General features: G+C 36.3%; 1 protein-coding gene across 1 annotated transcript; it reads left to right on the forward strand.

The window, feature by feature from the left end:
- The first annotated feature begins 8,167 nt into the window (after positions 1–8,167).
- On the forward strand, positions 8,168–14,633 carry LOC103449221 (probable beta-D-xylosidase 2). The gene is made up of 6 exons (XM_070808156.1): positions 8,168–8,689; positions 10,062–10,340; positions 12,346–12,515; positions 12,594–13,036; positions 13,171–13,584; positions 13,702–14,633. Exons 1-6 carry the CDS (start codon positions 8,264–8,266, stop codon positions 14,334–14,336), a joined length of 2,367 nt encoding a protein of 788 aa, XP_070664257.1. The 5' UTR covers positions 8,168–8,263; the 3' UTR covers positions 14,337–14,633.
- The last annotated feature ends 826 nt before the right edge of the window (positions 14,634–15,459 follow it).

Raw genomic sequence — 15,459 nt, forward strand, 5'->3', positions numbered from 1 at the left:
AGCACGTACTAGGCCATCAATCGAGCCAACATTCCCCGAACGTCCTAAGCTGATTTCTGCCTCTCAAGCTCCTCTACTCGCATTCTTCTACGGAACTCTTCAATAAATTGATCGGCTTTGGCATCCACTCCGCATTGACGACGTTCTTGTGCTGTTGTAGACAATTTTGCCCAAAATTTATCAGCAGATTTCTTCCTCTCGAGTGCCAATGTGTTATGGAATTCTTCTATAAATTTATCCGCTTCTGCGTCTACTCCACATAGACGATGACGTTCCAGTGTTGTAGGAGTACTGACTATAACTGTAGTAGTGTTGGTTATTTTCTTATAAACGTCGTCCAAACCCAAGGCTTCCTCATCAAGATGAAGCCCATCTTCCAAGACATGATGATCATGCAGATCCTCATGAAGCACGTCATCTTGGTCACTTGTATTTGCTGTGGCAATGCTACTTTGTGAACCCTTCATTTCGTCTTGCGACCTGCGCATTAAAAGGCTTGGACTTGGAGCAAATATGAGGGGTTTGCCGTCCTTGCAGCCTCCTTCCGTGCGTGATAGCGAAAGGCTCTTTCGGGTTGACAGATGCTCCTGGTAGCAGTAGTGATTGTATTGACGATAATAGTGGTGGTGCTGGAGGAAAGGGCGAGTACTAGAATCGTATTGGGAATTAAGACGGAGATTTGATGATCGCCTCACAAGGCCAAGGGGCAGTTTTGAGCGAACCACACGCATCAAGTGTTTCCAACCCGTCTTAGTCTTAGCCTTAGGGGATGCAAACTTGTCCGATCTAGGGATTAAGCAAGACATCGATCACACAATACAATAGTGCTACTAGGTTATTCCAATTTCCAATGGCCCTCGGGTTATGCAATAGCTTTTGATTGAATGAGTTTCTAATAACCTAGATTATGGGGGGAAATATAAATGACGATCATCACTGTTTTCGTGAATTAATTTGATATTATGGCTTGAACAGATTTTTTGCCAATAAATTAGATTTAGAATTCATTCTTTGATTCCGTAATGTTCTCCTTAATTACTACATGGTACTTGCCCTTAATAGTCTCTTTACAGTTTATTTGTTTGATTTTGAACAAGTTTAGCACCATCTATCTTAAATTAAGGTAATGAATGATACGAAAAGTGATCTCTCTCTTTCTACGGTAGGAAACTAGGAATAGGACTAGGCGATGATGTATATTGTGCGATAATAATTCACATATATTTCTTGGGATTCTGGAAGCGGAGGAAATGAATTATGAAGTGAATAATTTTAAAAAATGAAATGACATTCATCATAGCGGAAGATTTATGATGTAGATCAAATAACCAAATGGATTGAAGATCAAGTCGGAAACGTGTATCAATGCTACACTTTGCAGATTTGAGCTCATGATCCAACGTTTTGAAGAGAACGACGACATTGCAGTGACTTCTGAAATGTTTAAGGACGTTTTTGGTATTTTGTTATTTGTTTAATTTTTTTCATTTGAACTCCTAGATTTTCTAGGGCTAGGAGACATAATTATAAATAGGACTTTAAAGTGTTTGTTATCTTATCAATAACTTTTTAGGTTTTCTCATACTTTCTAATCCATTATAATTTACTTGTTTTTTCCGGTTTATCGTTTGATTTCATTCTCTTGTCACATTACGTCAACTTTTATAAAGTTTTAACATTGCTATCTATTTGTATAAGCAACATGCATGAAATTCATTATGCACACATATATATAGTCTTCTGATAATATGATTAATTAAGGCTTGTTTGGAGTCATCAGTCATGCCTGCAATGGTGCATGGATGAATTGATTTACTGTGTATATGTGAGGATGTAGAGAATTGTTTTCATATATAAATTAATTGACAAAGACTCGGAGTACTCCCTTTATAGCAGTGTCCACCACTTCTTTTTTGGCATTTCTCTTAAGAGTTGAGAGTTGAGAAAAAGAAAGGAGGCGATGGATGAATAGATATGATTCTTCGAACAGCAGATCTATTTTTACCATAATTGAGAATGGGATTTATCCATGTTTATTCAATTCACTCAACAACTCATTGTGATATGATCATTTTGTTAGCGAATTATAGGATCTGATCCAGAGCAATAATCATGACACAGTTAGGTATACGATCCAATCCCAACTAATAAGCAAGCAATATCATCAAGACCACAGAATAATATGCCTTTTGATTAACTGATCATGATACATGTTGATGCACAAAATCAGTGAGGACTTTGGTACAATAGAAAATGTTAAGTTTGTGACATTCGCTAGATTGCTCCGGTCACTAGTATGGATAAGTATGTAAATAAATAGAGACAGGGAAGCAAACACAAGATGTATGTGGTTCACCCAGATTGGTTACGTCCACGGAGTAGAGAAGTTCTCATTAATTGTGAAGGGTTTACACAAGTACATAGGTTCAAGCTCTCCTTTAATGAGTACTAGTGAATGATTAAGTACAAATGACACTATGAAATATTGTGAGAGAATTATCTCTATTTATAGAAGAGATTTTCTAGTTTCATTTTGACATTGACACGTGTCGTGTTGTGATTTACTTCTTATGTTGACACGTGTCGCACTATGATTGGTTTCTGATGTCGACATGTGTCTCGCTGTAATTGGCCTCCTGGTTGGAGGGAAACTCTTCTGGGTCCTTGACGGTATAACGTTGACCGATGCTCAATAGTTTCAGGATTGGTCAAGTATGGTACAAACAATACATAATTGCATATATACATATGCTGCTTCCAGCCCTCAGGGTAGGTCCAGGGAAGAAATTGACCACATAATACTAACTTGTATCGATCAGTGCAATCCAGCCAATTAATCGACTATATGGACAACCATTATATATATAGTTGCGTTTAGTCCATGATTGTACCTTCATGTTCAGTAAGTTGTGAACAATACAAAAATGTCATATAATTTCTGTTTCGTAGGAACTCACTCGTACAATGAGGAAAATGGTACATACAGGCATCTTTCTTTAATACTTGTGTTTACTGTGCTAAACTCAAAATCCTAAATCCTAAACCCTAAACTGGTGGGCAATCAGAGCGGAAATGGCAGTTGATGAGCTGATATTATACTGTTATATTAGTACCCCACAAATTGTTGAATAAACCTCACATACTTAATACACCTCATATTTACTTTTTCAATTAAAAATTATCTTAATACACCCCACTTCCTTCCCCATAATACCCTCACACCCCACATTCTTAATATACACCTTACATTTTCTATACACACCCCACATTTTTTATACACCCCACATTTCTCAAGTCTTATAACAGTCATTTTTAATTTTGCCGAACTATTTCAAACCATCTAAACTTTAGTTTGCCGAATGATTTCAAATTGAATGATTTGAAAAAATGTTTAGGTTTAATTGAATGTTTTTCAATAACAATAATAATGATTTCAAAGCTTTCGAAACACCGATTTCGTGTTCCATTCGTCAAAAATAATTTTTCTTAATCAACATGTTTGTAGTTTTATTGCTTAGGGTTTTATTCAACAATGGAGGGTGGGGTTTTGAGAGTTGAAGTAGATAAATAATACATTAAAAGTTAATTTTTTTTATTATTTTTTAAACCTAATAAGGTTAAAATTGACATTGCATAGTAGAGTAAATAAGTCATTAATATTAAATTTTAATGTGGGGTGCATTCAACATTTTGTGGAGTGCTAATATAAAAAGCCTATATTTTACCCTAATCTTAGTATTAATTTATTGGTTATTTTGGTAAAATTTTGATACTTTGAATTATATTTCCAATATATGATATTTGACTTCCTCTTGAGCAAAACGTATTTAAACGGATGAATTTTGCAGTGATTCTAATTTGAGGATGTTCATTAGTCCTTCAACGTGTTCGTATCAAAGTTTTAGACTTCTATATCAAGCGGTTTATTACGGCAATGAAATAAAGGAGCAGCGTGCAGTGGTGTCAAAGTGACGCTTTAAGCTTATTTGGGCTTTTTGGCGTCCATGATGATGTCTTTTGTGTTCGAGGCTTTCTACAATTATGTTCAGGACATCTCAAGCTTTAATTCTAGCCGTTTGGGCCTGTTTTGGAGCCCTGAAGATCCAGAAACATGGAATTCTTTGTGGCTGGGCAGATTTTCCAAAGTTAGAATAGGAATATATTTCGTAGTTATCATATTCTATTGTGTTTCCTAGTTGTTAGAAGGCCTTTTCTAGTAGTATAAATAAAGCTATTTAGCCTTTAGGGTTAGGGAGGAAAGACGCACTACTTGGGAGAAATTCAGACTTTTTATCTACAAGGTGTCTCCAATCCTTTTTCTAGTTAATGATATTTTCTTTTGTTTTTATTATGATTGTTCGTAACTAGTCCTTTTGCTAGGGCGAAGCCATGAGCCCTAGTATGAATATGTGATTTTATTAATTTGCTTATGAATGGATGCATGTTTGCTTTGAATTATTAATCACCGCAATTAAACTATCTAATTGTCTTAGTGATTCGCAACCATTAGGGTATTTAGACAAGTAATTTGATGCAATTTCTATCGGAACATCACCCCTGAAATTGGGGAGGACTTCTTGTGATTAGTAATTGTAAATTCATTTAAGACAAACATCTCGCTCTTAAGGGTTGCATGGTTTTTCAAAGGGTTTTCACAAAGCTTAATGAATCTTGCATGTTTATATTTGATCTGAACATCACAGATGAGTTGCATGTTAGATATATGTTTTCACTTGAACATCACAAGGAAAATATGCATTAGGAAAGTCTAACCTTCAAAGCATGTATATGGAAATTCATAAGTAATTGGTAAAATTGCGTAGGATTATTAGTGGTCACGGTGGAACTCTAGTGTTTAAACTATTTTTCAAAACTTTTTTCCTTTGCTTTCTTTACTTTGTTGATCTATTTAATTATTTTTATTTTAAATTCGTTTTTATTATTTTAAATTCTAAAATCAACCTTTTTGAAACTTTGTTCTAAATAATTAGCTAAGGATTAGTTTAAATACAAATTATTCATTTAATCCATGTAGAAAACGACATTTATTGAGCTGTGATACTACGATAACCTTGCACTGTACTCTTGCAAATATTTTTTTTGAAGTGTTTTTATCCCTACTTATGCAAGTGATAAAAATCATATCACCAGTCTTAGAATCACTTGGATTATTCAACTATTAATAATCTAGTGTTATTTGGGACGCTGCACTATACACAATTACACATACTACTTGCATATATGAATATATCTGATATATGCACACAATCAGGCTCAACCTCTTGCCGTCCTATCAAATTTCGCCCGCGTGCGCGCATGGCAGGCAGACTGCAGTGCAGAGGGAGCCGGGAGGGCATGCAACACTATGAGATTTGGCTAATTTATTCATGACTCCGTGGTCTCATAACATCTACGATTTGTGGTCGTAGGCTTGACGTTGTGGGGCGCCACCAACTGGCCAATCAAATTCAATACCAAAAACAACATTCAATTCAATCCCGTGTGTTGACTTGTGATCACCTATATATGTCATTACATATGCATGCATGATATTCAACACTCTTTTCATCTATCAATATCTCATGTTGTTATATATGGTTTAATAAAAAATGAAATGAATAAAAAAATGGTCGCTAGAGGATGATGAAGATATGGGAGTGGAAAAATGCTCGAAATTAAAGGACAAACTGATTAGACCGGGTCCTGTCCAGTTGCATTGCATTGTTGGGCATCTTCCCAAGACAACCACAAAGACAAAAGCTTTTTGTGTGTGATCATATAATATATAAATATGTTACCAGTAAAGAGACTACACACAACACAAGTTGCTGTCCTTTTTTCTTTTCCCCATGACCCAACAACTCTATATTCTAGTATTAATAACGGAGTAAGATTTTCTTATTTTTTGTTCTCTTCTTTTTTTCATTTCCTCCTATCGCACATTATTTTTTGTTTTTATAAAAATATTAATATAAGATGATATTATTTTTTATTTTTATAAAAAAAATGAATATAAAATGTTAATGTGATTTAATCGTAACCATTCAAATAACATAAGAGAAAAAGAGAGAGAGAAATTAGAAGAAGAGAGAATCATACTCCATTGATAACAATGTCAAAGCACGAACAGAACCATATAATACACAGTAGATAATACCTGCATCTTTTCATGTGGCGAATGCACATATCCTTAATTTGTAAATAACGTATTTTGTTTAAATAAACCTAACTATTCAATTTATTAATCTTTATTCGAAGATCACTCTTTCAAAAATCATTCAAACTGAAGAGGTTTGTGGGTAGAGGAAATATTTGTGCCAAGGGAAATGACACATGTCAATACAAAAATCCAGGCAGGGGTGGGCAGAGGAAATCTTAGCATAGCAGATCTGCACTCGTATTATCCAATATAGAGGAAGTCCAAGACGCCCATACCAATACCATGCTATTTTATCCGAAATGAATTTCTGTATTTTTTTTTTTTTAGTTTTAAGAAAACAATAACAATGCTTTCTTTTTCTTATCCATTTTTGGTAACAGAATTTAAGGAATGCTTTTTGATTGCCCTGTTGATACAAATACAAAAGTAAAGTAATGCAAGTGCAACCCCAGTCATATATCATATCATGTAAAGTTACTTGATATTCTCATTAGACCAGTCTTCTAAGCGAAGCTGCCTTCCTGATATTTGCCACTACAAGCATCCCCTTTTCTAGAAAAAAAAATAAAAAAAAAAAAAACAAGATTTTCTCTGTATTGTTAGTTGTTAATGTTTATGCTTTAGAAACAAGTTTAGATAATTGAAGAAGTAATCTGGTAGTGGTAGAATTTGATGTATAGTCCTGGTGGTTAAATGTATGGAAACTTTATAACCAACATACTTGTATTGGAAGCAGTTAGATTATCTAACTTCACCACCCAATACTCTAATAATTTCTCTTTTCTATGTTGGACCCGACATTTCTTGGAAAGGGAATGCCTATCCATGTTTGATCAATCCAATTAACGTCTGCCATGAGTGCCGTCGGATGCCCTACAAAAACCTACTCTTCTCATCTTCTCTGTTTATTCATTTAACTTGCTTTCGAAGTTACTCTTGTTAGACTTTCAAATCGAATGGTAGCTGGTAAATTCAATCATGAAGTTTTGTTATTATTATTATAATAATATCCATTAACATAAAAAGTGAAGAGGCTCACTATTATTTGAGTTACTATGTAATGGTTTAATTTTGTAAATGTGAAATTTATAATCTAGAGACTATGTTTTCTTACATGTTAAATTCATTCAAGTCCAACACATGAGTAACATTTATTTAGTAAAAGGTCCAATAATTTGGGCAAGGCAAATAAAGACTTAGGGGTGGTTTGGGAGTGAGGTGCTTAAAAAAAAAACACCCATAAAAAAAAACTGTGAGGGTTTTAGGTGTTTGGTAAACTGAAAAAAAAAAGGGCTTATTTTGGAAGCTGCTGTGAGAATAAGCTGAAATCAAAGGAAAAAGCTGAAGTTGCTATTTGCAGCTTTGGAAAACTGGCTTTTTTTTCAAAGCATACGGAGCTACAGTGCTTCTTTAATGAAAAGACCCACTATCAGACTGTTTTTTTTTTTTTTCCAAAAACACTTTTACAAAAAAATTTACCAAACACTCTGCTGATTTATTTCACAACCGCTTATTCTCACAGCACATCTGCTTATTCTCATAGCACAGCTGCTTATTCTCACAACAGCTTTTTTTTAAAGCACAACAATACCAAATTAGCCATTAGTAGTCAAATTCTAACATCATAGAATTTTTATTTTGTAAAACAAGAAGTTAACATCTGCCTACAAATCACATTATTATTGTCATTAACTAACATATTACCACCTACTAGACTTCCCAACTATTCTAACAACGTCATTGGATAATGCTACGAATACTAACTTTTAAATCTAAATTTTTAAAATTATATAATATTGTTGATGATTAAATTATTAGTTAAAAATTGATTAACGTGTTTCTTTTTTTATTAGTGACATATCATATGATTGACAAATTTTGTCAAAACATTTAATCTACTTCATTTGAATATCCAATGTTCTAACATGCATCAATGCGCCTGTCTTACATCATCCGTATCATGTATGCCAGTTGCAGTATGGCGAATGGCTATATATACTATATCACTTTTGCCTCTCACAGCGCCCATCCCTTCTAAAACTCACAATTGTTTCGGGCTTGCTGCGCAGTGGGTTGCTTAGCCAATTAATTACAAATTAATTAATGGCTACTTCCATGCCCGCCATTATTAAGCTCTGCAGCCTTCTCCTCCTTTTAGTTTTAGTTTGGGGTGTTTTCGAACAACCCAAAACTTGCGAAGGCGGTGAGTCCTTTGCTTGCAACCCAAAAGATGCGGCGACCAAGGACTTGCCGTTTTGCCGTGCTACATTGCCCGTGCAAGACAGAGTGAGGGACCTTCTCGGAAGGTTGACATTGCAAGAGAAGGTTAAGCTGCTGGTGAACACTGCTCTGCCTGTCCCACGCCTTGGCATCAAGGGCTACGAGTGGTGGTCCGAGGCACTTCACGGAGTTTCCAATGTGGGCCCCGGGACTAAGTTTGGTGGGGTCTTCCCTGGTGCCACTAGCTTCCCTCAAGTCATCACAACCGCTGCTTCCTTCAATGCTTCTTTGTGGGAAGCCATCGGACGGGTGAGTTGGTTTTCTATTTTTAATATTCTTGTTTCGATTAATTTTAGTTCATTCGGTAAGATTGAAAAAATCTTTGAAGAGTAAAAAAAAGGCTTGCGCTTTTGGCTTTTGGGCTGTGTGGCATGCAGCTTTCGGTTCTTTTCTTTTCTTTTTGTTTGTTTTGTTTCTTAAGCATTTTTGTTTCTGTTGGATAGAAATCGAAAAATTAATATCAGAAATATAGATGTTCGATTACCATCACTTTATACGAAGTGTTATGTAAAAATTTGAGATTTCACCAAAAAAATTAATTGGCAATATGAGTTTAACTTATTTAAAATCCTATGCAAGATTATGAGATTCATTCTCAATGGTCCTTTAAGTGTGACGAATTTTCAAACTTAACAAAACTGATTGATTTTACAGTAGAGTCTTAACTTACTTCATGTAGCATTGTATGTTTAGTATTATTTTTTGGTCAACTACCATGTTTGGTATATGCATCTGTTATTAAACCAAAATTCAGAAGGATGCCTCCCTTGTCCTCCTTAATTGTTTTTTGGTAGTGTAGGGGGTGACGCTTGGCACTCGGTGCTGTGTCTTTAGACTATTCTCCCCCCTTCACTGCTTTCTGTTGTTCTCTTCTGGTTGTTGCCTCCTGGTAGGCTTCCTTGTATTTTGGCTCCGGCCATGGTTATGAATTTATCCAGTTTCTCAAAAAAAAAAAAAAAAAAAAATTCAGAACCCAAGATTAGCAATAAAAGAGAGTGACGAATCTCTGGGAAAGCAGTATAGTGACATCCTACATAAGACAAAACAGAGATTACACAGTGTGTGTAACGTATGTCACATATACGCAGAGAATTAGTATTGTTCCACTTTAATTATTTTCTCATAATTATAAAATACGTCTCAACGGTCAAGCTTTTTACTGTAAATTCATTAACGTAAAATGGAGGTTAAAATGAAAGAAAACTTGACAAGATCGTCTGATCACATGATCACTTAAAAACACGCAATAAAGAGTGGTAACTTGTGCATTGAGGCTCATGCATGCGTGAGATCGGATAATATTTAAATGCAAACAATGTTTTTTTGTTGTCCTAATAAATTTTTTCTCGGTTGAGATATGGATATATTAACAAGCGGGGTTACAAAGGTAGGTCAACTGCTTTATACTTTTCAAATTGCCCATGCCATGGTGCAGAAGCTGTAAGGCATAAAATTTATGTTTCATCCAGATCCAGTACTGGTGCTGGTACTCAATTGGATGAGTAATTTTTCTCAACCTAGATCATGACAAGTTTTCCAATGAAAAATCGTAACTAGCGTGCGTCTTCTAGCATGAGTAGGTATATTTATATGTATGATGTATGATGTATGCATGGTGCAGGTCGTGTCAGACGAAGCAAGAGCAATGTACAACGGGGGTGTGGCTGGCCTTACGTATTGGAGCCCAAATGTGAACATACTAAGAGACCCACGGTGGGGCCGCGCACAAGAGACTCCCGGTGAAGACCCAACCGTAGTGGGTAGATATGCTGCCAGCTACGTTAGGGGGTTGCAGGGAGATGACAGTAACCGGTTGAAGGTGGCGGCCTGTTGTAAGCACTTCACCGCTTATGACCTCGACAACTGGAACGGAGTTGATCGTTTTCACTTTAATGCTAGGGTAAGTACGTACGCAATTGCTAACAACATCACGTATGCATTCATGGAGTATTCGTATGTACATAAAGCTTCTTTAACGGGATAAATATTTATAATAAAATTGGTGCATGCGTTCGTTTTTCTTCTTCACGTAATGAGAAAATTAGAGTGAAGGTTTATTATACTTCACTTTTCTCCTTAAATGACCGCCCATTGTTTAGTTAAAGTATTTCATACTTAATTTTGAGTCTCTAGCATGTTTAATTGAAGTTATTTGGTAATCTAATAATTTAGGGTAGCAGTTATATGTGTGTGTATATATATATATATTTATATCTATATGACTCACATGTCATCACTAAGTTGGTGATCCACTCTTGGAAATTTATGGCCATGCGCATGTGACTACGAAATGAGACTTTGGGAGTCTGCTACCACCCTGCACCTGCAGCCACTCATAATACCTATTAACTGCCCAACGACCCGATCCCATTATGAGGAGAAGACAGACTCTCATGGCATACATAAAACGCTATTGTGGTATTCTCATGTCAATCATACAACATATGTCACATCCACCTAAGTTTTTCAGTATAAGACGTTGTGTGATTAGCAAGAACCACCATTGTAGCGTATCACCTCAAACGTTACTCTCCACCACGAGTGCACTTCTATCCTCCCAAAGTATCTTTCTCAAGTTTATGTTTTAACTCTGTCTTTTACATTTGATATGGTTCACTATAGCCTGTATTATATATAAGGATAAATTAGGTTCACATCCTTTTTTTTGCTACTCCATTGATTAAAATCCTATTCATTTTCAATTTTTGATTAAGGTCTTTGGGTATTAATAACATCATTAATTATTTGAATAATAAAATATTTTTATTTTTAAATATATTCCTTTAGTGTTAAAAATGTTACAATTAGTATATTTATATTTATGGCCAAATTTTTTATCATATATTTTTATTTTTAGTTTGTAACTATTTTTAATTTGTACCAATTTTTTTTTTCATTTTTAATTTGTACCCATATATTAGTTTCTTTTTGTGCCCATATTTTTTAAAGTTTTATTTGTGTTTGTACCCATGTGTATACCGTCACGTGACATTGTATATTTAATCAATGATAGAAAAATTACATATGGTATATTTATGTTTTATGCCTAAATTTTGTATCATATATTTATATTTATAGTTTGTACCCACTTTTAATTTGCAACATTTTTTTAAATTTGTAGTATTTTCTTTTTATTTTTATTTTGTACCCACATATTAATTTCTTTTAGTGCCTATATTTAAAAAAAAATCATTTTTACTCATTATTTTTTAATCTTTTATCTGTACCCTAATTTATTTATAATGTACCCATTCTTCTTTATTAATGTACCACTTTGTTATTTGTAAAATGTACCAATTTTTTTAACATTATGGATACATTCTTTTTCCATTTATTATTTCTTATTTTTACATAGTTTTTATCCATTTATTCAATCAAAATGTTTGAATTTTTTTATTGTAACCGTTTCTAATAGTATTATAATGAGGGATTTTAAATTTATAGGATTATAAATCTCATAAAATATCAAAAATTAATGTCAAAACTATAAAAATATAAATATTAATTGTAATATAATGAGGTGTACAAAGTCAAGGGATTTTGATCAAACTTTGAATACCATTAAGGTTTTAGTCAATGAATGTTAAGGATTAGGGACCACATCCAAATTATCCTTATATATAATCAAACTGTCGTACAGTATATAATACTGCTGGTGGATTTGTGCACAATTTCCGCTGAAGCAATTAGGGCATATGTGTTGCACTGCATATGAGTAATGCTACAAGCATTGCATTTTGATTACTATATACATATTTAGTTTAGAGGGATTATCCTTTCATGTATGCAGCACTTTGTAGAAATTTTCATCACGTGCGGGTGAAACACTAGTGTCGAGTGCATGTTTGCGTTGCACTGCATGTTTGAAATTGGTCAATATTATGCATGGCATTTGGAATTGGCAGGTGAGCAAGCAGGACATGGAGGACACGTTCGATGTGCCTTTCAGGATGTGCGTCAAGGAAGGAAAGGTGGCCAGTGTCATGTGTTCTTACAATCAGGTCAATGGTGTCCCAACCTGTGCCGACCCTAATCTCCTAAAAAAAACTGTACGCGGTGCATGGCGCCTCGACGGGTAATTAATCGCCATTACTTAACTAATTAACTAAGCACCCTCATGCCATTTTGATTTAATTGAAATATTCGGTGGCAGCTACATTGTGTCTGATTGCGACTCAGTGGGGGTGTTCTATAATAGCCAACACTACACCTCAACTCCGGAAGAAGCCGCTGCCGCTGCCATTAAAGCAGGTTTGGATTTAGACTGTGGGCCATTCTTGGCCGTGCACTCGGAAGAAGCAGTGAACAAGGGGTTGTTGAAGGAGGTTGACATCAACAATGCATTGGTGAATACTGTGACAGTCCAAATGAGACTCGGGATGTTTGATGGAGACCGCGGGTCCTATGCCAGATTGGGCCCCAAAGACGTATGCAGCCCACCTCATCAGGATCTCGCCCTTGAGGCCGCCGCGCAAGGCATCGTCCTCCTCAAGAATCACGGGCCCTCGCTCCCTTTGTCCACCCGTCGTCACCGTACTGTTGCTGTCATCGGCCCCAATTCTGATGTTACTCTCACTATGATTGGCAACTATGCCGGTAGGCATTGCACTAACAGAAGGGGGAATAATAAATAAAAACATGCGACCACATCACTTGTCCCATTATACGATATCTTAACGTGTAATACAATACTTAAAATTTCTGAATTGTTACAATTTGATTACTGCTAGGTGTGGCATGTGGATACACTACGCCACTACAAGGGCTTGGGAATTTTGCAAGGACAATTCACCAGGCGGGTTGTGCGGACGTCGCTTGTGCCAACGACACGCTATTCCAAGCAGCCATCGACGCATCCCGGGAAGCGGATGCGAGTGTTCTGGTGATGGGGCTTGATCAGTCCATTGAGGCTGAATTCAGAGACCGAGCTGGGCTGCTTTTACCTGGACGACAGCAGGACCTCATATCAAAGGTTGCTGCAGCATCCAAGGGCCCAACTATTCTGGTATTGATGTCTGGTGGGTCAATTGACGTGTCTTTTGCTAACAATGACCCGCGCATCGCTGGAATTGTATGGGCCGGCTACCCGGGCCAGGCTGGTGGAGCAGCCATTGCTCGTGTTTTGTTTGGAGTCACAAACCCAGGTCCCGCCACTAGCCTTTGAATATTTCTGTTTTGTTTTTCGACTTCGGAACTATTATCAACAGTCCAAAAAGATCATCATTCATTTCCTAATGTACGCTTGTTAATCCAAATCTCAGGAGGAAAGCTTCCTATGACGTGGTACCCAGAGGAGTATCTTAACAATTTGGCAATGACATCGATGGACATGAGGTCAAGCCCATCAAAAGGGTACCCTGGAAGAACCTATAGATTCTACAGAGGGCCAGTGTTATACCCGTTTGGGCACGGATTGAGCTACACCAAATTTGTTCTTAGCATAGCAGCCGGTACCGCACCCACTGTGGTTGGAATCCAGCTTGATGGCCGGCATCGCGCCTCTCAAAACACAACCGCAACTATTGATTCGGACAATGTCAAGGCGATCCGAGTAACGCATGCAAAATGCAACGGGGTTTCAGTGGGTTTTGACGTTGACGTGAGAAATGTGGGTAACAGAGACGGGTCTCACACTTTGCTAGTGTTCTCTACCCCTCCAGCACAGGACTGGGCACCTCACAAGCAGCTGGTTACCTTTGAGAAAGTGTATGTTCCGGCCAGGGCTCAACGGCGGTTGCGAATCAACATTCATGTGTGCAAGTCCCTTAGCGTGGTGGACAGGTTTGGAATTCGAAGAATTCCAATGGGACAACACAATCTTCACATCGGTGACCTCATGCACTCTGTCTCCCTCAAACCCGCCAGTTCATTAGGGTTGGGGGTCATCAAATCTTAATTGCAAACGCAACCATTCTTTGCAACGCAGAAGCATGCGCGTGCATACACAACTTATAAGAGGTGAAGAAAGCAATCCAGATACATGTATGTTATTTTTGGTTTCATATTTTAAATTTTATTTATTTTTGGTTGATTACCAATCTTGATATATGTTTCAAGTTGATTGATCATTGAACAATGATTCGTGATGCAAATGTACTTAATTATTAAACTGGAAATTGATTCATGAATTAAGCAAGTAAATGAAAATTAAGTCTCCTAGTTACTTGATATAACATGGATTTGGAGAGTATAATCTTGTCCTTATCTCGTCATTTGATTATTATAAGGATAACATCTTACCGTACTTTAATGGTTGGTTATAAGTTATAACTTATAAGAGAAAATTGTGAGTTGGTTGATTTTTTACAACATCATCCTTTGTTCATTAGACTTAAAAAATAAAAAAAAATCAAAAGGGATCATTGTAGTTCAAAATTTTCAAAAAAAGTTCTATTACAAAGTCCATAAAAAATATTTGTACGTAAATGTGAGATTTTGGATATAGTTTTTTAGCTAACTATATAGTTGACTCACCAATGCATGCAAATGCATATTGCAAAATTCTAAATTCTAGCAGCATTATAGCCTAACCATCACCCGCGCACACAAGCCCCCTTATATGTTCTTACTACGTTCATGTAGGGTGATCAGGCTTAGGCAAACACATCCGTTTTAAGAATGGCAATTTAAAGGTCATCAATTATGCGAAATTTGGATGTGTGCGTAGAACACGATATGGTACATTTTGTGTTATGATATATCTGCAAAACAATGTTGATTTTGTAGAAATTATTAGAGAGACGGGCCGCATACTCACTTCCAACAATACCGATAGTGTCCCAAACTTAGTAATTACTACTGCACAATCTGTCAGATGTGAGGTTTTACCACAAAAGACGGAGGTTTTACCACAAAAAAACCTTGGTGTTAATTAGAGTGAGATAATTATATTTAAATTGCTCTTCTCCTTTTCCTCTAGTCGATGTGGGATTCAACACGTCCCCGCATGTGAGATCTCATTTTTGTGGGTCACACGTGGAGATCCACACATCGGCATCATGTGGAGCCAAGATGACTCG

The sequence above is a fragment of the Malus domestica genome, chromosome 11, assembly GCF_042453785.1.
Source record: "Malus domestica chromosome 11, GDT2T_hap1".
In the NCBI taxonomy this organism is placed as follows: domain Eukaryota; kingdom Viridiplantae; phylum Streptophyta; class Magnoliopsida; order Rosales; family Rosaceae; genus Malus; species Malus domestica.

Excerpts from the sequence above, each read along its gene's own strand:
- LOC103449221 (XM_070808156.1), top strand. The coding sequence starts at position 8,264 with ATGGCTACTTCCATGCCCGCCATTATTAAGCTCTGCAGCCTTCTCCTC. Across the intron at positions 13,037-13,170 it reads TATGATTGGCAACTATGCCG|GTGTGGCATGTGGATACACT; the intron begins GTAGGCATTGCA and ends GATTACTGCTAG. Across the intron at positions 13,585-13,701 it reads GTTTGGAGTCACAAACCCAG|GAGGAAAGCTTCCTATGACG; the intron begins GTCCCGCCACTA and ends TCCAAATCTCAG.